Source organism: Malus domestica, chromosome 16 (assembly GCF_042453785.1).
Source record: "Malus domestica chromosome 16, GDT2T_hap1".
Lineage (NCBI taxonomy): Eukaryota > Viridiplantae > Streptophyta > Magnoliopsida > Rosales > Rosaceae > Malus > Malus domestica.
Genome location: NC_091676.1, coordinates 1,260,541 through 1,286,032, shown reverse-complemented (window position 1 = coordinate 1,286,032; position 25,492 = coordinate 1,260,541). Strand labels below are relative to the sequence as shown.

Genomic DNA, 25,492 nt, shown 5'->3' with positions numbered 1-25,492 from the left:
AGGTTCAAGGGTAATTGGCTAAACTAAAATTTACGGAGGGAAATTAGCGAAGTATAAATGTTCATGGGTATTAGCTAAACTTAATGTTCAAGCTCCGTACAAATTTTGGGAGAAAATTGACTAACATGCCTTTTAGAAAATCTACTAAAACCATCACTCTGAATTCGTGAAGATCATTTTCAAGATATTTTGGCCGACGAAATGAAAGAAATCAAGAAACAGAGTTTGGCGAAAACAATAGTGCATCGATCGATTAAAAATAAATACTAGACATTAAACTATATATTTTTTTCTTTCTCATTTTTTTTTAAAAAAAAAAAATTCAGGATCAGATCAAAGGTGTACAAGAAGAAGTAGCTCTCGACATTTATAAGACTGCTGTAACAGGTGGGTATTAAGAAAACAAACTGAATCTTCTAAATGAAATACCTCCCTCCTTTCTTACCCCCACGTGGTTTTCGATAAAAAAATAACACAACCACGTAGGGGTGCATCCCCGCTCGCTTACACAAGTCCGAAAGAATAGCTCGAGCTTACAGCTGAGCTCAACTCAATTCGAAACCCAATTTTTACCATCCCAACCTCCATGAGTTTTAACAACAAACTACTAAGATATACAATTTTACAAACTATACCAGATCCCGTCATCCACGGCTCCTACGCTTCCTCCTTCCTCAGATGAGTACAATATCGCCTCGGCCACTGTCTAGGTGCAGCAACGTTATAATTGTAACTGCCCCGGGGCCCTCCGAGATCTGGAAGGAAGCCTATTCACATCTGATGAAGGCGATCGGCTATGGCTTTGTTCTTCAGGTCTTTGCACATCCTGCATGTACAACAAGGCAGCAATGTAATTCCAACAAAACCCTATTACATATATAACGATAACGAATCTTGCCTACCAATACGGCCCTCAAATAAACATATGCTGAAAACACTCATCGAAATCTATTTTTCTCAACAGCAATGTTTCCCAAATGGAAGAAACTCAACAAACCTTCGGTGTTGAAGAAGCTGTGGAAGTACTGTGTGACTGTGCCTGCACTTTTGCATGCTGACGATGTTGCTGATGCATTTGCTCAAACTGCTGTAGTCTTAAAGCAAAGTTTATTCCATTATGAGAACTCTTACTGTCCTGGTTTATGTCCCCGTCTTCAATGATCTGCGAACAACTTGGCATGTGAGGTATAATCTGATGGGGATTCCCTGAAGAAGTTCGTCTGAGTTGCTCACTGTTGAATGCGTATGAAGGGACAGTTTTTAAACGCGTCCGTAGAATTTTAAAGGCGGCACTTTGCTGCAATGAAGCATCAAATGAAACTTAAAACACGTAACAAATATCAATCACAAAAACAAAAATTCTTGCAGTGCACAGATTGAAGGAGTTTCAAAATACTAGGGTTTGATCTCAATTGTTCATGCTTAATGATAGTTTAATTACTGAATACCACCAGAAAACAATTTGGCACACAATCAAAATTATCCTTAAATAGCATAAAAAGAACGCTTAGTTTATACCTGAGGAAGCAACATCAGAAGACCATACAAGGTTTTTAACAACCACATATGTCTTCCAGGTTCAAGAAGCTGCAAGAATCAAAATACGAGCTCAGGCACTCAAACTCATGCCAGTTTGAGAAAGCAAACACAAAATGATGAGGGTAAACATGACGGATGCCACAGGAGGACTCCAATGCTAAGAAAAAGAGAAGCATTTCAATACTGCACCTGTAATCTAAGATACGCAAAGATTGGAGTTTCTAGTAACCGAATCAATTTATCCAGCTGGACCAAAAACTTGACATTAATATCTTCCTCCACCAGAGACTGAATCACAGTACTCGCATGCTGATATGTCTGTCATGAAAAAAACAACACGACATGTTCAGGACAAGAAATCCAATGCTCACACGCAAACACAGATTTTTAAATGAAAGGGGTGACCATAGGTGACAAAGCTCTAGAGCCTCACCTGAGCTAATAAGCAGAGGCTTATAATTGCCATGGGTGAGTGGCACCATGAAGCATATAAGGAAACAAATAAGTCCTTCCCAGAAGGATTCACAAGTGATCTTTTCAAAAGATCTCGAAGCTCAGCCAACTCGGACGATGTAAGTAAAATCAAGTTCAAAGCCTGAACAAGGAAAAGGAACACAGGGATAAAAAAAGATTAGGCTAGACAGAACACAGAAGAAAGAACTCTTGAATAAAGAACACAAGTATACAATAAAATTGGTCTTTTTAAATGCCTCAGTCAGGAGAAAAACATTTTAATTCTGGGCAATACAATGTACGAGCTCATTTATCATGTCACATGCGATCGTTGCTCCATTTGGGTCACTCATGCACATGTTGCTCTAAGTAGTGTGATAAATAACAACCTGAACCATAACAGATGCAAAATCCAGGTCTGACTCTGCTTCTAGTATAGTAGACAGTTCTCGGTAGACCCTTTCAGCATCTAAAAGCACACAAAGTCGGCGAATAATCAACGCACCACGTCTTGGGGAAAGGAAAACAAAATAAGGACCGGAGTTAAAACAAGAAACATATTATCACAGATTTAAAATTAGCTACAGCACATGGAGGGAGGAGAGAGGGAGAGGGAGAGACTCACTTTTCTAGAAGAGAGTTATCCACACGAAAATTATGCACAAGGAACACAACAAGCTGGCGGAAGTGTTGTGGATCTTTTGCTATGCATGCATGAACTTCTAGGACCAAGAGAACCACCTGGACATAATCCAGACTTGCAACATTAGATACACACATGGAGTCAGTTAGCTTTTCATGCATGTTTCTGGACACCATAAAGCAATAAATAACCTTCATTCTAGCATACTAGGAGACAGCTAAAGCCCATAATTGGAAATGAAATATTACACGATAACTGAATAACTTTATTTTTACAAAGTTCAAAATGCCTCTGGACAAGTAAGTAACTAAGAAAGAAAAGTATAATATAGTTAAGTCAGCAGATGATAATCGCAAAGCACAGAGAGAGAATGAACGAAAGTAACAACACTATTATTTGGTGCATGACATCGTAGCCCATTAACAAAACAACTGACAGTAATCATAACTTCAAGGGTTGAACCAAACAGAACAAATGTTACGACTTCAAACACATTATGGCCAATATCAATAATTGAAACCAAAATAAATATAAATAATTGAAAGAATATTAAATTTCCTTTTAATTACCTGAGGGGGACTACAACCTTTATGACTTCAAACACGGAGGAACTTTCTTAGAATAATCACTTAAAATTCTCTTACCATATTTCAAAAAGCCAATTTTCAAACACAATACACCAAGTCCATTTCATTGTAACCATCACTATTGGAAATATAAGTTTAGAATAGCTTTCGCTTAGCAGTATTGTTTTTCAATCATCTTTTTTCCTCTGACAACCTTAAGTAATAGTCAATCAACAAATCGAAGGATCCACATGAATTATATGTTGAAGATAACAAGTGCCAAAATACAGAAACAGTGGGAGTTGACAATAACACCTTAAATGAAATTGCAACCAAAGAAAGAATAGAAAATATAACTTGGAACAATAAGAGAAAAATATCCATCAGAATAAAAGGATTACCTGATCAGAAGCATCTGAGAGCGCTTCCAAAAGGGTGTTAAATATGTCGTTCAGAAAAGTTAGAACCTGTTTCAAGGAAATTTTAAAATCATATATTTCTAATAGAAAAAATACAGGCCCTCATAACAGTAACCTATGATATGACAAAGAAACATTGCCCACGCTAACTAAAAATCAGAATTTAGAGAAATTTCCTAACTATTAACCCAGTTATGGTACCTCCTCCCTTGATTAAACATTATGGGAAGACAGGTAAGAAACAATCAAGCAACTGGACGTACAAACAACTCAAGAAGTGCTAAATTACCTCAGCGCGATGTCTGTTTAAAAGGTTTGAAATCCAGTGCAGTGCTTCGATTCTAGTAGCCTCCCATTCACTAGATAATTGCCTGATCAGAAAATATTCTCAAATCAATACAAAAAAAAATTAAGCATAATAAATGTTTTATCATAAAAATATAAAACCCAACTTCCGAATGGACAGCAGCTCCACAACAAACTGAAGCCCTATTTATACCCATAAAATAAAAAAGGTAAATTCTAAAAACATATAACCCAAGCTTGTTTTGGTGGAAAAACTACACCTCCTTGCAATAGAGAGGATTGCTCCAACGTCAAACCCTTCAGCTGGATCAGCCTTAATGGCACGAATCTCCTCATTGGTTTCACGAGCAACCTTTAGTTGAGAGAGGGAAAAGGAGTTCAGTGGAGGAAATATGTTGAAGCAGTGAAACCAGATATATAGGAAGAGGAGAATAAACCTACCACTCTAATTTTCTCTTCTTTATCAGATATGCAGGGTAAAATCGCTCCCAGAATATCAGCATAATAGGGAACAAGCTGGTCCCCACCAAGTTTTACAAACTCATTTATCTGCACAGCAGAAAGCACATGTGTAAGGCTTTCAATATAATACAGGTCAAACAGACTAGTTATCTTTCTGAATATCGAGAAAAGCCTTTTTTATTTTTATTTATAAGAATACCAGAGGACAATGATACCAATGAGTAAATACTTCTCTAGTTTACTCATACTTACCCATGTGATAGCTGTTAACCGAGTAAATTCATCCGGTGAAGCAGCCCTCTGTACCAGTATTTCAGCCATGCGACCATAATCTACAGACTTCAAGAGTAGCACTGCTCGAGTCAGAAAATTACAAATGAACAAGATATATACTTTTATCAATTCAGTTAAAGAAGAAAACTGATCATATGGAAAAGACTGGCACAGGTTCTAAAAAAAAGTAAATAGTGAAACACATACTACAAACATCATTGCAGGATTGGTTCATCAACAGTTAGAAGTCTTACTGGGGAGTTCTTGATCTCTTGGAGAAACTCTGAAAGTGCTGAATCAGCTTGTTGCCTAATCTCATGGCTTGAATCACTTAACATATTGAACAAGCCTGAGATTTATAAGCAAACTGTGAGTTCATATGCAATTATCGGAAAAGATGAGAAATGAGAGAAGCACATCAATCTTTCATAGTATAAACAATTACCATCAAGAAAATCAGGAAGAAATCCCAGCATGTCAATATCTGGAACACTGTCTAAGACAGTGATCCATCCAACCAAAAACTGACGAACATAGGGATTCAGGACATTCATACGCTCCCTCAACAGTGGAATAAATTCTTCAATGCTGTGAAAGGGAAAGAACATTAAAACAAAGGTACATTGTAAGTGTTGTAAGAATGTTTTGAGAGACAAATCCAGATCAAGAATATTACCTGAATTGATCACTTTCAGTAACAATATCCTGCTTCCAAATAAAAAGTTGAAGTTAATATAACAGAAATAAATGCCTATTTTGAAGACAAACAATTGAGAAAATCTGATGTTTTAGGGGTAGACAAAAGCCTATATTTTGAAGTTTATGTACCTTTACAAGCCGATCTAAAAGATGAGCAGCACTTTGTACGTTAGCATCCGAGTCTGTTGAAAGCTTACACAAGGCATCAAATATCTGATTAAAGAATATGATAAAATCTCCTCTTACAACCTGCAAGCCAGTAAAAATCAAATTAAATTAAATCAAGGCCAGGTGAGAAAAACAGAATAATAAGTTAAAAATTCAGCCACCTTTGCAATGTTATATAGCGCCTCACAAGCATAATAACGAACTCTGCTATCTTGGTCCGAAAAGGAATTAAGCACAGGTGGCACAATTTGCTGGCAGGGTGAATCAGAAGCAGAAGAAATATTCAACACCAAGAAGAATTTGTAACTTAAATCAAGTCAGAAATGCATATTATAGCTATGAAACTCATACTTTTCAGAAAGAGAAGATCCAAACTTTGGCATCATGCTTCCCGCAACAAATCACTACTCGTTTTAGGCTTATATGTAAATCCACTATATTCAGCGGGCATTCAATTCAATTAAGATAACTTTTGAAAGACTTACAAGTTTACAAGTTACAAATATTTCTAAATGAATCTTTGATAATTCACTTAGGTTCATCAAGCTTAGTTATCCTCATCTTAGTTTGATTGCATCTTCCACAAAACAACATTATGGTGGGTTAACAAGCAGTGATTTAGTCATCTAGAGTGAAAGACTAGCACACTGTGCCCATGTTAATTGCTAATTTTAATTAGCAAAACTAAGTATCCTATCTGTAACCCTTGCTATAACTAACTTGGGAAACTTAATTACACACATATCCAGGATCTATACCCTTTTTTGGTAAATTAAAAATCGATCAATGTGTACCCAAACCCTTACCTCAAGATGCTGAGCCGCTTCAATGGTCAACCCAACTGTTGCAGCAGCTAATCCTATCAATCCTCCCTATACAAAATTCAACAAATATATTCAAAATCCGTGTACTTGAAACTTTAACAACATGGAAAAGGATAAGCACACAAATTGAACTTCAAATTAGTCTATAAAACAACCAACTGGCAAATTGAAATTGACACCAACACCAATACCTTCCGGTGATTCGCTTGCGGCGAGTAAGTGAATTCCGTAGTGAGCAAATTGATCACAGCCGTAATCTTATCGTGATCCCCGGCATTCGTGAGCTGTTTCACTATTCCCTCAACCTGCACACGAAACAAATTAAAATACAATTTCAAGATCTAATTGCAACAACTCGAAAACCTAGCAACATAACGAATCGATGCAAGAAGGAGACCTCAAGAGCGGCATTCTTGCGCTTCTCGTAGAGCTTGTCCGCGAGGTTGCGGAGGACGCCCGCGGGAATCACCGAGAGAGCGTCGGCCATGTCAGACCCTAGGAATTACAATTTTTTCAAATAAATGAATTCACCGATCGAAGCACACAGAATTCGGGCGTCAAATTCTTCCGGATCTTCTCCTGCTCCAATCGGAACATTTCTCTAGGGTTTTCGCCGGAATCCAAGACTTCAGGAATCCGATAACTCCGGTGGAAAATCAGATCTGCAGAAATTTGAAACGAATCGGAAATTGAAGAAAACTGCTACGCAAAATTTCTACGGAAGTTTTTGCTTTGGTTTTCGTATTCTTTTTTTCGCTTATAATTTCTAATATTTTATTTCTTTATTTGGTTTTTGGGCTGTTTGTCTGTGCCTTCTAGTCTCAGTCGTGGCAGTCCTCTCTCTCTCTCTCTCTTCTTTTTTTTTTTTTTTTCTCTCTCTCTCTCTCTCTCTGTATTGACTATTGGGGGTGGGGGCGGTCTCGGGAGGTGCTGCTAACGGAGGTTGGAAATCTGGTTGTTGGTCGAAAAGACGGATGTACCCTCGTTTTTTGATGATGATGGATGATCGGCTGAAAATGTCTGTATTTGGTTTCTCTACTAGTTCATCAACGATTATTTATTCCAAATCTGCCTAATCACGACTTAATCTAACAATTTAATTCTTTTATCTTGTTGACTATGAGTTGTAATTTTTAACTTCATGTCACATCAGATGGTACATTGACGTAATACAAAGAAAAATAACAAATTTGGTCATAAAATTTAACGCTCCTTATAAGTAAACTATTTTAAGTTTAGTTGAATAATAAACCATTTTCAGTGTATTTATTAAAATATTATCTTCAGATTAGTTTTTTAATCATTAAGATAAATTGACCCACAAATCTAAAGCTCTAAATAATATTTTATTCTGTCGAAATCTTTAAAGTAAATTTATAATAATTATATGATGTTACGAAATAACTTGTATTACAAATTTTTAACCACTCTCCTTAATTGAATAACAAAATCTAAATCCAATATTGTATCACGAGGCCCAAGATCTAAAAGTGCAACATGAACACGGAAAAGTGCTTTATTTTTTTAAGTACTTTTTTAGAACACTATGTAATTTGAGTTTATTTTCTTTAAAAAGAAAAAAAAATTGTTCAAAAAAAACTAAAGTGTCATTCCTTGTTCATCGCTGCATCGCTTTTGCAGAAAATTACAACATAATTTAAAAGAAAAAAATGTTGTAAGTAAAAAGAAAATTTTCGTACACTGTATATGGTACAATGAACAATCAAAACCGATCAAAGGAAAAGGGACTTTTCAGCGATTCTTCGAGTTCTCGAAAGCCATGGTAAACAGCTTCAGTCTGGCTTTGCGGAAGGGCCAACCTTCGTACCTCCGTCGTATACCTGAAATTTCACGTACAGCAGGAACAAAAGAACTTAACCTCGGAACATAATCATAGATTGAAACTCTTAACGATGTTTAGCGAAGAAAATGCTTACCTGTTTGCTGCACTTGAGATCTTATCTCGAACCCCTTGGTTGAGGACTGCGGTTTGCTCCATCGAGAAAGTTCCACCTAAAATTAACGAAGCTCCAGTAGCACTAGTACCCATTCTCTGTGCAAACACAGACATTGCCCACTCTCGCAGTACTACTAGCACTGATCGGAGAAGGCGTAACCTAAGGTTTGGTGAAGGCAAAATAGCACCACTCGTCAACAGTTGGTCATAAGTGTTCAATACAGGCTCAGTTGCACCCTTGCATGCAGCAAGAAGAGCCCTTGCCACATCTTCACCCCCAACCGATTCAACCCCTGATTCCAGTCGATCCTACAAAGACATGAAACAAAAAAAAATAAAAAATCACGTAACTCTAATTTTTTAAGTAATCAAACTTCTATAGCTACTTGTGCCCCATATATGAGTTAGAGTTTGTGCGTGTGAGTTTCTCCAATATACCATTGCAGCTTTCTCGAGGTGTAGACACAATGTGTCTAGGGGTAAACCAGCTCCATCTCCAGGATAAATGTGAGAACCAACTCTCTTCAAAACTGCACAAGCTTCAGCAATGCCACCCCTTGAAAGAGCTTGATCAATCAATCTAGCCCAAGTCTCCCGTACGATGCTACTATCATCATCACCAGAATAGTATGCAAAGTATAGCATTTCTAGACATATCTGTGTGCAGCAGAGGAAAAGCAAAAATTCAGTTATAAATGAAAACGAGATTTCCCCAACTCATTAAGCAGTACGGTGCAATTTGAAATAACAGAGTGATTGACAACAACAACAACAACAACAACAACAAAGCCTTTTCCCACTAAGTGGGGTCGGCTATATGAATCCTAGAACGCCATTGCGCTCGGTTTTGTGTCATGTCCTCCGTTAGATCCAAGTACTCTAAGTCTTTTCTTAGGGTCTCTTCCAAAGTTTTCCTAGGTCTTCCTCTACCCCTTCGGCCCTGAACCTCTGTCCCGTAGTCACATCATCGAACCGGAGCGTCAGTCGGCCTTCTTTGCACATGTCCAAATGTCCAAATCACCGGAGCCGATTTTCTCTCATCTTTCCTACAATTTCGGCTACTCCTACTTTACCTCGGATATCCTCATTCCCAATCTTATCCTTTCTCGTGTGCCCACACATCCCACAAAGCATCCTCATCTCCGCTACACCCATTTTGTGTACGTGTTGATGCTTCACCGCCCAACATTCTGTGCCATACAACATCACTGGCCTTATTGCCGTCCTATAAAATTTTCCTTTGAGCTTCAGTGGCCTACGACGGTCACACAACACGCCGGATGCACTCTTACACTTCATCCATCCAGCTCGTATTCTATGGTTGAGATCTCCATCTAATTCTCCGTTCTCTTGCAAGATAGATCCTAGGTAGCGAAAACGGTCGCTTTTTGTGATCTTCGCTAGATTGCTCCGGTCATTAGTGTGGATAAGTATATAAATGGATAGAGATAGGAAAGCAAACACAAGATGTACGTGGTTCACCCAGATTGGCTACGTCCACGGAATAGAAGAGTTCTCATTAATTGTGAAGGGTTTACACAAGTACATAGGTTCAAGCTCTCCTTTAGTGAGTACAAGTGAATGATTTAGTACAAATGACATTAGGAAATATTGTGGGAGAATGATCTCGTAATCACGAAACTTCTAAGTATCGGAGTGTGGTGTCGTCTTGACTTGCCTTATCTGTCTCATAGGTAGATGTGGCATCTTCTCTGGAAGTACTCTTCCTCCATCCAGGGGTGGTATCTTTAACTGGTGGAGATGCACAAGGTAATGTATCAATTTCACTTGAAGCTTACTTGTAGTTTCAAGCTTGGTCAAGCGCGATACAAACCATGTAGTAAGAGTCCCCCATGTCGCCGAGCTAGGGGGTCTGCTGAAAAAGGTGACAGACAAGGTAAGCAATCAGAGCTCCGACTGATTGTTCACCTTCTCCCCATCTTGCAGCAGCATGAAGGATAAAGAGAAGAAAAATGAGAAGATATGATATGAGATACTTTTGTTTTTGAAGAAGTAACTTTCCACAGGCTTATTCTTGAACTGAGCTGGAGGGTTTTCTGGTTTCCTCCAGAATATAAGGCCGACTGAAGAATTTGAGGGTCAAAACAAGTCCATCAAATCTAGAGTACGTTCCACCCTGCTGATATGGGATACTTTTGCTTTTGACAGAGTAATGGATGTATCGGCACGTGTGCTGTTACGCTTGTCTCCACATGCTTCCTTGTATCCTTCGCACTTGCCCTATCTGTTCCTCAAGCAGATGCGGAATCTTCCCTGGACACATAAGATGTTGAAGATGAGTACTCGAGAGCAATGCCAGGTAAGTAATCAGGTAAGGGGTTCCAGGCAGTCAGTTCCTGGCTGGAAGCTTGATTCCAAGTGCTGACTGATTGCTCTCTTTCTCCTTGTCTTGCAGGTAAAAACAAGGCCAAAGGAAAAGACAGGGAAAAAGCATGATATGGGATACTCTTGCTTTTAACCCTGATGATATGAGATATTCTTGCTCTAGTATAGCTTGTTTGCAGAGGTATTATCGGGAGGAAAGAAAGCTGAATATTTCGAAAGGCTTCGTTGGGAGTGCCCTCTCATATATGATGAAGGGTTGAGCATTTTTGCAGGTCTGCCTGTCCGTTGGGGATGGAGGTCGACATATATAGGAGTCTCCCTAACAACAAGTAGTAATGCTATTCATTTACCCTGCTTGGTCATAGCACGGTAGTGGGAGCTGCCAGTTTCACATGTTTTAACTCTGTCAGAGCACTTTGAAAAAGTGGTCTGTGGTATCTGGCTCTCGAGATTCGGAGAACGATGCCTCTTCGATTTTTGAGAAAGCAATCATGCTGTGGGTCTGGCTCTCGAGATTCGGAGAGCAGTGTCTCTTCGATTTTTGAGGAAGTAATCATGTTGGGAGTCTGGCTCTCGAGATTCGGAGGGCGGTGCCTCTTCGATTTTGGAGCAAGCAATCCTGTTGGGAGTGTTGTCTCGAATGTGAGTAAAGGTTGGGCATGTTTGCTAGTCTACCTTGCCCCGAAGCACAAAGGTTGACACACAGGGACTTTCCAATTATCTAGCAATGGTACTGTTCCTTTACCCTTGTGGGTAATAATATGGTAGCTAGACCTTCAAAATTTATGTGTCTAAACTTTGTTAGTGCTGTTTCTTTGCTATTCTTTTACCTTTCTTGGTCAAAGCGATGTAGTGGGAGCTGCAAGCTTCACGTGCTCAACTTTGGCAGAGAACTTTGGCAAAGTTATCTGTGGTACCCATGAGCTATTGTTGCGTGTGGGAAGTGGGTGATTGAACAATAAGATTCATGTGCTTTCTACTTCATCAGAAGTCTTCGACAGAATGCCCATAATTTCTGCAAAGCTGAGTGTGCGTGTGACAGGTGCTGACAAGGCTAGAATAGTAGGTGCCTCTTCGATTTCTGAGATCGGCCCTCGTGGTCTCTGAGCAGCCCAGCTTTTGAGAAAGCGAGCGCCTCTTCGATTGATTCGGAGAACGATGCCTTATCGATTTTTGAGAAAGCAATCATGCTGGGGGTCTGGCTCTCGAAGATTCGGGGAGCAGTGTCTCTTCGATTTTTGAGAAAGTAATCATGTTGGGAGTCTGGCTCTCGAGATTCGGAGGGCGGTGCCTCTTCGATTTTGGAGCAAGCAATCTTGTTGGGAGTGTTTTCTCGAATGTGAGTAAAGGTTGGGCATGTTTGCTAGTCTACCTTGCCACGAAGCACAGAGGTTGACACACAGGGACTTTCCAATTATCCAGCAGTGGTACTGTTCCTTTACCCTTGTGGGTAATAATATGGTAGCTAGACCTTCAAAATTTATGGGTCTAAACTTTGTTAGTGCTGTTTCTTTGCTATTCTTTTACCCTTCTTGGTCAGAGCGATGTAATGGGAGCTGCAAGCTTCACGTGCTCAACTTTGGCAGAGAACTTTGGCAAAGTTATCTGTGGTACCCATGAGCTATTGTTGCGTGTGGGAAGTGGGTGATTGAACAGTAAGATTCATGTGTTTTCTACTTCCCCAGAAGTCTTCGACAGAATGCCCATAATTTCCGCAAAGCTGAGTGTGCGTGTGACAGGTGCTGACAAGGCTGGAAAAGTAGGTGCCTCTTCGATTTCTGAGATCGGCCCTCGTGGTCTCTGGGGAGCCCAGCTTTTGAGAAAGCGAGCGCCTCTTCGATTTCTGAGATCGGCCTTCGTGGTCTTTGAGCAGCCCAACTTTTGAGAAAGCAAACGCCTCTTCGATTTCTGAGATCAACCCTCGTGATCTCTAAGCAGCCCAGCTTTTGAGAAAGCAAACGCCTCTTCGATTTCTGAGCAGGCGCCTCTTCGATTTCTGAAGCTCCGTCGAGTGCAGATTTTTATAGGGGCTGGCATTAAGTTCCAAAGCACACTTGAATCTCCACCAGTAGAAGCTTCATTCTTGCACTTCTAAGATCTTGATTTGTCTGACCTCTTCTCTCTTCAACACCTTTGAAAATGTCTGGCCCCTCCGACCGTCGTTTTGACTTGAACCTTGTTGAAGAGGCAGCCCCGCCTTCTCCAGACAACATATGGCGCCCATCCTTCGTCTCCCCTACTGGTCCTCTTACCGTTGGGGATTCCGTGATGAAGAATGATATGACCGCTGCGGTGGTGGCCAGGAACTTTCTCACTCCCAAAGATAACAGACTACTTTCCAAACGGTCTGATGAGTTAGCTGTTAAGGATTCGCTGGCTCTCAGTGTTCAGTGTGCAGGTTCTGTGTCTAATATGGCCCAACGCCTATTTGCTCGAACCCGCCAAGTTGAATCATTGGCGGCTGAAGTGATGAGTCTCAAACAGGAGATTAGAGGGCTCAAGCATGAGAATAAACAGTTGCACCGGCTCGCACATGACTATGCTACAAACATGAAGAGGAAGCTTGACCAGATGAAGGAAACTGATGGTCAGGTTTTACTTGATCATCAGAGATTTGTGGGTTTGTTCCAAAGGCATTTATTGCCTTCGTCTTCTGGGGCTGTATCGCGTAATGAAGCTCCGAATGATCAACCTCTGATGCCTCCTCCTTCTAGGGTTCTGTCCAGTACTGAGGCTCTAAATAATCCCCCTCCGGTGCCTTCTCTTTCTGGGGCTCTACCGACTGCTGAGACTTCTCCTAAGCAACCTTTGTGAAGGCTCCCTCTTGTGTGTTTATTTTGACTAATGTATATGTACATATTTGTAGCTTATCGGGGATATCAATAAATAAGCTTTCCTTCATTTCAACGTATTGTGTTAAATACACCAAAGCCTTCTTCGCTAAGTTCTTTGAATTTTCTTTTGTTGAAGCTTGTATGTTGAAGCTTTCTGAGTGGAGCATGTAGGTTGGGGTAGTGTTCCCTTAATTTCCCGAGTGAGGAAAACTTCTCGGTTGGAGACTTGGAAAATCCAAGTCACTGAGTGGGATCGGCTATATGAATCTTAGAACGCCATTGTGCTCGATCCTGAGTCATGTCCTTTGTTAGATCCAAGTACTCTAAGTCTTTTCTTAGAGTCTCTTCCAAAGTTTTCCTAGGTCTTCCTCTACCCCTTCGGCCCTGAACCTCTGTCCCATAGTCGCATCTTCTAATCGGAGCGTCAGTAGGCCTTCTTTGCACATGTCCAAACCACCGTAACCGATTTTCTCTCATCTTTCCTTCAATTTCGGCTACTCCTACTTTACCCCGGATATCCTCATTCATAATCTTATCCTTTCTCGTGTGCCCACACATCCAACGAAGCATCCTCATCTCCGCTACACCCATTTTGTGTACGTGTTCACTTTAACGAAAAACCACATTTTTACACTAAAAAGTCAATCCTAGTACTATTCACTTTACCCTTTATTTTGTCCTTATCATTAAAACTCAAAGTTTTCAAGCCCTTTTCATTAATTTTCCTTTAAATCTAATGATAGCTCCTTGGCCTTTTCTAGTGCAATAATTGCAAGATTGGCATCACCAGAAGTTCCGCTTTGGACAGGCTCCAATGCATCAGGCAAAGCTTCTATCCTGGAAGCAAAAGCCTCAAGTTCCTCCTTGATCTTTATCTGAAAACGAAGGACAGAAAGCTTTCCTTCCAACAAATCTAACAACCCATCATCATAAGCACTTCGAGCAGAACCTACCATGCCATCATTGTTACTTGCATTTTTTGCCTGTAGGACTGCATTGCTTAGGTAATGATACCTGGAATTGACAAAAATCATTACTTAGGATGACGGCTTGCACTAAAAACTCCCAACACAAACACAAAGAGACCCAAAGAAAAACATCACAAACTATTTAGCTATATTTTGTGGTAAATATAAAACCCTGATAGAGTGTTTGGAAAAGGCACCACAACAACTCGGGTCTCCAGTGAGAACTAAAGAAGGACAAATATGTTAACCTCTGATCTAGAGCAGGAACATCCACCGTGTCATTTGAGCGCCTCTCTGCCAGTCTCAGTAATACACGAGCTGCAAGCAGATGCTGCCTCTTCAAGACATAATACCGTGCCAACAGTTCAGAATATTTGGCTTGATGGGATGGGATGCTTGTTCCTGAGTGACCAATTGGAGAACCGGCCGATGTTACCCCAGAAATAGCACTTTCTAGAAATGGCACCAAATCAGGACCTCCATACTCCAACAATGCATTTTCAAGGCCCAAATCAATCATAGCACGATATAAATACTCGTGAAATAATCTGTCAGGGGACTGAATGCCCAGCTGAACAATCTGGGAAATATATTTGTTCCGAGAGACCTGATCAAGGACAGATCGTGCAGCAGGCCTCAAAGGAGAACCAAACTCCCTCTGAGAAGGCTTGCCTTTCAGAGAACGCAATGCACTGATGACAATCTCATAGCACTGTTCACGTTGAGCAAGTGCATGCTCTCTAACTGCTGCATCAATTTGGTCATTAAAAGCATCACCAGCTGGGTCAAGAGCCTGTGCCTTTTGTAAAGGCAAGCGAACCACTGCTTCATAAAACCTGCAACATAATCAATTTTAGGTCTAAGACATAATGACCTAAGTATAGACAACCAAACAAAACAGCACTGGGCAGCACTGGGTTTAGTCCCAAGAAATTGACCTCAAATCCTCAAACCGTTTGCAAACAGTTCGCAAATCAGCAGATTCTGGAACTTAAGAAATTGAAGGCTTCTCTAGCAAGACTATCCTTCTCAGGATCTGGAGTTACAGCAGCTCTCTCAAGACACTCCACAGCTAGAAAAAACTTGTGATCAGACTCCTTATAATAGCTTGGACAGCCTTCCCGTAATCTCCCACTAATATCATCTACTGCCCCCCTGCCATCTGGACCGGTATAATACTGGAGCAATGAATGACAAGAAAATATCAGAATGAAGAGTTGCAATAAATAAATAAATAAACCTGATAAACAAGCAAGGGAAAGAAAAGGAAATTTTGCCAAAGTGAGATTCCTCAATGTTAAAAGTAAAATTGCAGTACCTCCACAAGTGCAGATATTAGCCTTGTCACAAGGTGGTCACCTTCCTCCGAACAAACTAACTGATGAAATGTCATTCCAATTAATTTATGTCTTGTGTTAGCATCAAGCCCCTGAACCAGGCGTGTGACATGGTGCTGTGAAAGAAGCTGGAGCAGAAACAGGGCTTCACTGGATCTAAGAATTAACTGCCTGATGCATTCCATTGCCCTCACCTGTAGGATAAAAGATAAATAAAAATTAGGAAAAGGAAAGAAAAAGGACTGTATAAACAAACACCTTGGTACATTAAATATATAAGAAAACTACCTCCATTGCTGCTAGTTCAGCAGCACTATATGGTAATCTCTGCCTTTTATTAGACATACCACCTTCACCGGACTCAGTGTTCCTTGAGTAAGCACCGAATAAGTTCCTCACCATACCACGGTCACCACCACCTTATTCTGAACCAGCTCCATAAAGAATAGAACCAGTCAGATCTCCTAAACCAGCAACACAACCATAAAGTCCCCTCCTTTGGCTCCTTCTGGACCTCAAAAAATTCTCTAGCGAACGAATCTTGTTTTCAAGGACTTGTATAGCCTCAAGAGACAGTCTGCATACGACTAACCCATCTTCTGACATAGTAATATCTGCAGAACCTAAACCACCCTTTATAACCATGACAGGAAGTTCCCACAGAGGAAATAGCAACCTTGCAGCGCACAAACAGAGCCCTTCATGTGCACCTGAAAACACAGGCTCAGCCTCCTGAACAACTTGCCCCATGCTGAATCCCCCAGCAGTTGTTCTAGTACTAGATAATGCACTGCTACCCCCAAGTTGTGGCATCCCAACTAATCTTGGGTCTTCAAAAGCTTCAGCCGCCTTCTGTGCAACAACATTGCTTACAAGAGTTTCTGAATGTACTATCCTAGCTGCAAGCATTAGACACATTGCAGCAGCCTCACTAGCTCCAAAACAATTGAAGAATTCTTCTAAGATTGACCTGGGGGTGTTGGCCTCAAACAACCTCCTCAGAATGTCCACAGGTCGATTGAAAACTATTTCCATCATTCCCATAGTACTGAAAACAACAACGCGCCTCCTTGGCAATATATGTTGGATTGAAAGGTCTCCTCTGGCCCAAAGCTTTTCAGATACCTTTTCACAGGACTCATCCAAGCCTTCATATCCACCGTATTCAATTTCTGAATATAGGGACAGTACGGTTGTTGCAGTATCAGGCAAGGGGAAAACATCTGCTACAGAAAGCATTCGTCCTTCAACTGGTAAAGAAGATACGGATTCCCGCAATGCCCGAGAACTCCTTGAACTTATCCCTGAAGTACTTAACCCAGTTGACTGTGCGGTTGAATCGCGGCTCACAATGAGAAGAGAAGATGTGGTTGCTGGAGATGATCAGAAAGGACAAGAGTACCAGCACAATAATGTCCTGCCTCAACCTTTAGGGAGAGATCATTGTTCTGAGATCTACCCGGAAGAGACATGCTTCCAAAGGCAAGTCCACCACTGACCCCTAGCAGAGGAGAAGGCCTTGTCGTCACAACTTTTAAACATGTAGGTTTATAATGGTTTGTATTGAACCCACCAAGATTACCACTAGATGGAGAAGTGGTAAGATACATCCTTCTGCCATCTGACAAAACAGCAACAAGGTGTAGAGACTTGGATTCCAGTGTAGACAATGGTGATATGCAGACTATTGATGACTTTGTCAATCGATTTGAACTTCTAGGTCCAGTTGATTGTCTACCCCCATATTGATCCCTCTGATTTATCAGATTCCTTTCTTCTGCCACTTTCTTCAATGGCCCATCAGCATTTTGCCCCACAATATACACCTGAAGTTTCATTTCTTCAGTCCGTGCATACAGGATGTGTCTTTCATTATCAAAAACCATTTCAACAACGGGGTCAACAGCTCCAAACTTAAAAACATTAGGTACTACCCATCTGAAAAAAAAAAAAAAAAACGTGTCCTGTTAATATGTTATCTTTGAAAAGAATATCCAACTTCAAACTTTTAGGTGGAAATTGGAAAAACCACCAGCATAATTATAACTTTGAAGAGTACAAAGGTCGTCGTCGTCGTCGTACCCAGTGCACAAGGCTCCCGCTTTACGCAGGGTCTGGGAGAGGTGAATGTCGGCTAGCCTTACCCCCATTTATGGAGACAAAGAAGGGAAAAAAATAAGATAGTCCAACCAACCTTGAAATAACACTTCCTATACCAGCAGTCAGACAAACTTTCCGACAACGCTTTTGCCAGCCTGATCCAGTCGTATAATGTAGCTCATAAATGTGCCCATCACGCCCAGCAAGGAAAATACGACCCTTGTCAGTACACGTGATAAATGTCATTGTGATTCCGTCAGATGGTACTGTATACTCTGGCAATGGCTGTAGTGAGACCTCTGCATATGGATCTGTGCCATCAGCCCCTCCAGAGCAACATACTCCTACAAGATTTAACTGATAAAAGGCAGAGACCATTAAGGAAAACTACAAACTTCAACCTAGAAATGGTTAAAAGTTCTATGCTACAAATTAAAAGAAACCCTTGATGGCAAGTATCAAAAAGAAGATACAGCTTAAACAAGAGTCAATGAAGTCAAAAACAGAAAAATAAAAATTTGTACCTAATTATTACTGAATATTCAATTCGCAAGTTAAATATCTTCTAAAGAGAGAGGCAGACCAATACTGGAGACTTCTGCCAAGCCATACCCATGTCTCCAGATTGTTTTTTCCAAGACTCGAACTGCGACCACCAACTTGCTTAGGGAAAACTCTATCCTTAGTTTAGATAAACAAGTATGTCTTAGTAATCCAACTTATAAAAATATCTAAGTATAATTAAAAGCAATGTATACCCCCTGGTAATAATTTTAAGCAGTCATCACTAACTTCACAGGAAAAAAGTAAGAAATGAAATTCTAAAGCAGCAATTAATCTTAACACCACAATCTATGTGGGATCAACTGGGCAATGCCTGGAATTCAGTTTTCAGTTGTAGGAATTGTACCTATGGGAATATAGACATAAAATAAACCAGATAATAACCAACATACCTCAACAGGGGTTGCTAAAATCAAAAGATACTGAATAGCTTCAATGAAACACCAGGTTTAGATTTAGCAAGGCCAATAGCACAAATAGCTTGATCCTCCCCACTATATTCCGGACATTGTCCATCCCTGATAAATAGAGAATGTCAGAGAGATTTAATCAAAAGTGTGGAGATGAAAACCATGGACCAGTGGTCAAAAAGCTACAAGTATGATGCTAGTTATGATATCCACACCTTGAAATTCTTTACTTTCATAGTTTTTCTATTAGTAGTATTATCATTTGACTATACACTCACCACTTGTTGACACGCCAGAGAAACAAGGAGCTATCTACTGATGCCCATGCCCTACGAATCTCGGGAAATATCCCACGTAATGAATTTCCTTCCCCACCAGCTGCATTGTATCTTTCAATAAGTACCAGAGGCAACTCCCAATTATCCACCACCTCAACCAAAGGTGGCCACTGCAATGGAGGTAAACATCATTGTAAAGCTTCGGAGAATAGAACTGAATAATACACTTAGTGATCCACCAGTGCGGTAGTGCTGAATAACCAAAAAAAATACAATAAATTCAAGAAGTTCTATCATTACCAAGTACAAAGTTAATGCCGATGCTTCAGTTCAAGAACAATGATCCAGTTCAAGGTTATACTAACAATAATTGGTATGCAATTATACTTGGGAATATATACTTCTCAAAGATCAAATGCAGCCATACGAATAACCAAGGCGTAAATCTTACAAGAGAAACAATGAGCCTAAAACTAACACCTTGCAATCTGAGCCCTAAATATAAAACTTCTACCACAAAAATCGAAGCTTTTAATTCGCATAAATTACGGAAATTACCTCTCTGGAATGAGTAGAATAGGGGTGACTGGCGTATCGGGAAGCTTCTAGGGCTTCTTCAAGATCGAGCTGCGACGCGACTTCACGGCCAATGCGGTCGCCGACGACGAGGCCCGCATGGGTGACATCGCGCATAACGATTTCATCCTCCCAGGGCATGGCGTTCGAAACCCTAGCACTTTGAACGGGCAAATTTGAGAGATTGAAACTCTTCCAGGGAGGTAAAACTGAAATGTTGAGCCGGTTTTCCCTCCCTTTCTCGGGAACCAAACGGGGAAGTCTTGAATTCGGGAGCAAAATTTTCACACGGCTACGATTGTAAAATAGGGTTTTGGGGAGGCTTTCTTTGTGGCGGGCAATTTAAAAGCTGCTTTGGAATAAACCGGAGGATCCGGTTCAGCCTGATTTTCATGGGTCTCGCAGTTATGGTATGGAAGATTATTATTACATAATTAAACATGGATTTGGATTATCAAATCGAATTTGAACTGGATTATTGTTAGCTCATTCACTCATTCTCTCAGTGTAAATAATATCGTTTGTTTAAAAAAATAAAAATAAAAAAAACACATAGGACTTCTATTATTAGGATGAACTATGAATATATGTATCTCGTACAATCGTCAAATGATTATATTAAAAACATGTAAGAATTTTAGCCGCTTGTTTATTTTTAATTGGGTAACTCCGCCTATGTAATTTTACATTGCCGGTCCCAAGCCCGGATAAAGGAGGAGGGGGAGGGCGTCAGGTAGTCGACAGCCGGCACTCCATGATCACGTCGAATCCTTATGAAAATGAATCCAGAACAAAATCGCGCTAAAGCTAGGGCGTCACCCGTAAGTGGCGCGCTGTGTGGCCCGAGCACAGTGATAAGTGAGCAAGGGTCGCTGTATCTCCATCGGCACCCGGATGCAGTGTTAAATGAGCAAAGGGGCCGTAGAAACTTCTTTTCGAACGACTCCACTCAAAGTTGTTTGGGAGCATATGCTCCTATCAACTTTACACGGGACACACAAAAGAAGTACTTTGATCCTATTAGACGGGGGAGGGTGAAGAAGCTAGGACAGAAGGGTAGAGTTCAAGAGAGCAAAATGCGTTTAGGAACGTGGAATATAGGAACCTTAACGGGAAAATCTATGGAAGTAGTGGAAGTTATGGTGAGGAGAAGGATAAATATTATGTGCCTACAAGAAACTAAGTGGGTTGGTAGTAAGGCAAAGGATCTAGAAAACTCAGGGTTTAAACTTTGGTATTCGGGCACAAATAGAACGAGAAACGGTGTTGGCATCATCGTGGACAAGACCTTGACACAAGATGTTGTAGATGTCAAGAGGGTAGGAGATAGAATCATGGCAATCAAGATTGTAATAGGACAAGAACTTATCAATGTGATTAGTGCGTACGCACCTCAAGTAGGGTTGGATACGAGTTCGAAGGAGAAATTTTGGGAAGACCTTGGAGACTTGGTGCAAGGAATTGCTCAGACGGAGAAGTTATTTATAGGAGGAGATCTAAATGGACACGTGGGCAGGGAGACAGGCAACTATGGAGGTTTTCATGGTGGCCATGGTTTTGGGGAGAGAAACGAGGATGGGGAAGCTATCTTGGATTTTGCAATGGCATATGATCTCTTCTTAGCCAACACCTTCTTTAAGAAGAGAGAAGAACATGTGATCACCTACAAGAGTGGGTCGTCAAAAACACAAATAGATTTTCTTCTAATGAGGAAAGGGGATCGTATAACTTGTAAGGATTGCAAAGTTATACCAGGAGAGAGCGTGGCTAATCAACATCGCTTGTTGGTGATGGATGTACATATCAAAAGAGGGAGACAAAAGAACAAGACTTGGAAGTGCCCAAGGACTAGATGGTGGAATCTAAAAGAAGAAAAACAAGCCATTTTCAAAGAGAAGGTAATCACCCAATGTGTGTGGGATAGAGAGGGGGAAGCTAGCCAAATGTGGGATTCCATGGCTAGTTGTATCCGAAAAGTAGCAAAAGAGGTATTAGGAGAGTCCAAGGGCTTTGCCTCACACCAAAAGGAATCTTGGTGGTGGAATGAGGAGGTACAAACAAAGGTGAAGGCTAAGAAGGAATGTTGTAAAGCCTTATACAAGGAGAGGACCGATGAAAATGGTGAAAGGTATAGAAAAGCGAAGCAAGAGGCGAAGAAAGCGGTCAGAGAAGCTAAGTTAGCGGCTTACGACGATATGTATAAACGACTAGATACCAAAGAAGGAGAGTTGGATATCTATAAACTAGCTAGAGCAAGGGAAAAGAAGACAAGGGACCTAAACCAAGTGAGGTGCATCAAGGATGAGGATGGAAAGGTTCTTGCTACAGAGAACGCGGTTAAAGACAGATGGAGAGGTTATTTTCATAATCTTTTCAATGAAGGACATGAAAGGAGTGCTTCTTTAGGGGAGTTGAGTAACTCAGAAGAGTGTAGAAACTACTCTTTTTATCGTCGAATCCGGAAGGAAGAAGTGGTTGTAGCTTTGAAGAAGATGAAGCATAGAAAAGCAATAGGCCCAGACGATATACCAATCGAAGTGTGGAAAGTTTTGGGAGAGACAGGTATAACATGGCTCACTGACCTTTTCAATAGGATTTTGAAAACGAAGAAGATGCCAAATGAGTGGCGAACGAGCACTTTGGTGCCTATCTACAAGAATAAGGGCGACGTACAAAATTGCATGAACTATAGGGGTATTAAGTTAATGAGTCATACAATGAAGCTCTGGGAGAGAGTCATTGAGCATAGATTGAGGCAAGAGACACGGGTTTCGGACAACCAATTCGGGTTCATGCCAGGGCGCTCAACCATGGAGGCAATCTATCTCTTACGAAGATTGATGGAAAGATATAGAGATGGGAAAAAGGATTTACACATGGTCTTTATAGATTTGGAAAAAGCGTATGATAGGGTCCCAAGAGACATTCTTTGGAGGATCTTAGAGAAGAAAGGAGTACGAGTAGCATATATCCAAGCTATAAAGGATATGTATGAAGGAGCAAAGACTGCCGTAAGAACTCATGAAGGACAAACCGAAAGCTTTCCCATAACTGTAGGATTACATCAAGGCTCATCCTTAAGTCCTTACCTTTTTGCGTTGGTAATGGATGAGTTAACAGGACATATTCAAGATGATATTCCTTGGTGTATGCTTTTCGCAGACGATATAGTGTTGATAGATGAAACTCAGGAAGGGGTAAATGCAAAGCTTAACCTTTGGAGAGAAGTGTTGGAATCTAAAGGTCTTCGCCTAAGCCGATCAAAGACAGAATATATGGAGTGCAAGTTCAGTGCAGATGAAGGCCAAAACGAGTTAGGGGTGAGGATCGGAGATCAAGAAATACCAAAGAGCGACCGTTTTCGTTACCTAGGATCTATCTTGCAAAAGAACAGAGAATTAGATGGAGATCTCAACCATAGAATACAAGCTGGATGGATGAAGTGGAAGAGTGCATCTGGCGTGTTGTGTGACCGCCGTATGCCACTGAAGCTCAAGGGAAAATTTTATAGGACGGCAATAAGGCCGGCGATGCTGTATGGCACAGAATGTTGGGCGGTGAAGCATCAACACGTACACAAAATGGGTGTAGCGGAGATGAGGATGCTTCGTTGGATGTGTGGGCACACGAGAAAGGATAAGATTAGGAATGAGGATATCCGGGGTAAAGTAGGAGTAGCCGAAATTGAAGGAAAGATGAGAGAAAATCGGTTACGGTGGTTTGGACATGTGCAAAGAAGGCCTACTGACGCTCCGATTAGAAGATGCGACTATGGGACAGAGGTTCAGGGCCGAAGGGGTAGAGGAAGACCTAGGAAAACTTTGGAAGAGACTCTAAGAAAAGACTTAGAGTACTTGGATCTAACGAAGGACATGACACAGGACCGAGCACAATGGCGTTCTAAGATTCATATAGCCGATCCCACTCAGTGACTTGGATTTTCCAAGTCTCCAACCGAGAAGTTTTCCGCACTCGAAAAATTAAGGGAACACTACCCCAACCTACATGCTCCACTCAGAAAGCTTCAACATACAAGCTTCAACAAAAGAAAATTCAAAGAACTTAGCGAAGAAGGCTTTGGTGTATTTAACACAATACGTTGAAATGAAGGAAAACTTATTTATTGATATCCCCGATAAGCTACAAATATGTACATATACATGAGTCAAAATAAACAAACAAGATGGAGCCTTCACAAAGGTTGCTTAGGAGAAGTCTCAGCAGTCGGTAGAGCCCCAGAAAGAGAAGGCATCGGAGGGGGATCATTCGGAGCCTCAGTACTGGACAGAACCCTAGAATGAGGAGGCATCAGAGGTTGATCATTTGGAGCTTCATTACGCGGTACAGCCCCAGAAGACGAAGGCAATAAATGCCTTTGGAACAAACCCACAAATCTCTGATGATCAAGTAAAACCTGACCATCAGTTTCCTTCATCTGGTCAAGCTTCCTCTTCATGTTTGTAGCATAGTCATGTGCGAGCCGGTGCAACTGTTTATTCTCATGCTTGAGCCCTCTAATCTCCTGTTTGAGACTCATCACTTCGGCCGCCAATGATTCAACTTGGCGGGTTCGAGCAAATAGGCGTTGGGCCATATTAGACACAGAACCTGCACACTGAACACTGAGAGCCAGTGAATCCTTAACAGCTAACTCATCAGACCGTTTGGAAAGTAGTCTGTTATCTTTGGGAGTGAGAAGGTTCCTGGCCACCACCGCAGCGGTCATATCATTCTTCATCACGGAATCCCCAACGGTAAGAGGACCAGTAGGGGAGACGAAGGATGGGCGCCATATGTTGTCTGGAGAAGGCGGGGCTGCCTCTTCAACAAGGTTCAAGTCAAAACGACGGTCGGAGGGGCCAGACATTTTCAAAGGTATTGAAGAGAGAAGAGGTCGGACAAATCAAGATCTTAGAAGTGCAAGAATGGAGCTTCTACTGGTGGAGATTCAAGTGTGATTTGGAACTTAATGCCAGCCCTATAAAAAGCTGCACTCGACGGAGCTTCAGACATCGAAGAGGCGCCTGCTCAGAAATCGAAGAGGCGTTTGCTTTCTCAAAAGCCGGGCTGCTTAGAGACCACGAGGGTTGATCTCATAAATCGAAGAGGTGTTTGTTTTCTCAAAAGTTGGGCTGCTCAAAAACCACGAAAGCCGATCTCAGAAATCGAAGAGGCGCTCGCTTCCTCAAAAGCTGGGCTCCTCAGAGACCACGAGGGCCGATCTCAGAAATTGAAGAGGCACCTACTTTTCCAGCCTTGTCAGCACCTGTCACACGCACACTCAGCTTTGCGGAAATTATGGGTATTCTGTCGAAGACTTCTGGGGAAGTAGAAAACACATGAATCTTACTGTCCAATCACCCACTTCCCACACGCAGCAATAGCTCATGGGTACCACAGATAACTTTGCCAAAGTTCTCTGCCAAAGTTGAGCACGTGAAGCTTGCAGCTCCCACTACATCGCTCTGACCAAGAAGGGTAAAAGAATAGCAAAGAAACAGCACTAACAAAGTTTAGACACATAAATTTTGAAGGTCTAGCTACCATATTATTACCCACAAGGGTAAAGGAACAGTACCACTGTTGGATAATTGAAAAGTCCCTGTGTGTCAACCTCTGTGCCTCGTGGCAAGGTAGACTAGCAAACATGCCCAACCTTTACTCACATTCGAGAAAACACTCCCAATAAGATTGCTTGCTCCAAAATCGAAAAGGCACCGTCCTCCGAATCTCGAGAGCCAGACTCCCAACATGACTACTTTCTCAAAAA

The 25,492-nt window shown here is 41.2% G+C and overlaps 1 protein-coding gene and 1 pseudogene across 1 annotated transcript; both read right to left on the bottom strand.

Moving 5' to 3' along the window:
- Positions 1 to 342: 342 nt before the first annotated feature.
- LOC103444574 (protein VAC14 homolog) lies at positions 343 to 7,255 on the bottom strand. Its single transcript, XM_008383524.4, has 20 exons — positions 6,750 to 7,255; positions 6,544 to 6,657; positions 6,335 to 6,400; positions 5,690 to 5,779; positions 5,490 to 5,609; positions 5,338 to 5,366; positions 5,107 to 5,249; positions 4,916 to 5,010; positions 4,641 to 4,727; positions 4,368 to 4,475; positions 4,187 to 4,278; positions 3,910 to 3,991; positions 3,603 to 3,668; positions 2,618 to 2,733; positions 2,382 to 2,502; positions 1,973 to 2,134; positions 1,729 to 1,857; positions 1,519 to 1,587; positions 998 to 1,297; positions 343 to 826 (listed from the first exon to the last, which is right to left on the bottom strand). Exons 1-20 carry the CDS (start codon positions 6,837 to 6,839, stop codon positions 722 to 724), a joined length of 2,184 nt encoding a protein of 727 aa, XP_008381746.1. The 5' UTR covers positions 6,840 to 7,255; the 3' UTR covers positions 343 to 721.
- Positions 7,256 to 7,852: 597 nt separating this feature from the next.
- LOC103411907 (nuclear pore complex protein NUP155-like) lies at positions 7,853 to 20,031 on the bottom strand (annotated as a pseudogene).
- Between the last annotated feature and the right edge of the window lie 5,461 nt (positions 20,032 to 25,492).

Excerpts from the sequence above, each read along its gene's own strand:
- LOC103444574 (XM_008383524.4), bottom strand. The coding sequence starts at position 6,839 with ATGGCCGACGCTCTCTCGGTGATTCCCGCGGGCGTCCTCCGCAACCTC. Across the intron at positions 6,658-6,749 it reads GCAAGAATGCCGCTCTTGAG|GTTGAGGGAATAGTGAAACA; the intron begins GTCTCCTTCTTG and ends TTTCGTGTGCAG. Across the intron at positions 1,588-1,728 it reads TTGCGTATCTTAGATTACAG|CTTCTTGAACCTGGAAGACA; the intron begins GTGCAGTATTGA and ends TGATTCTTGCAG.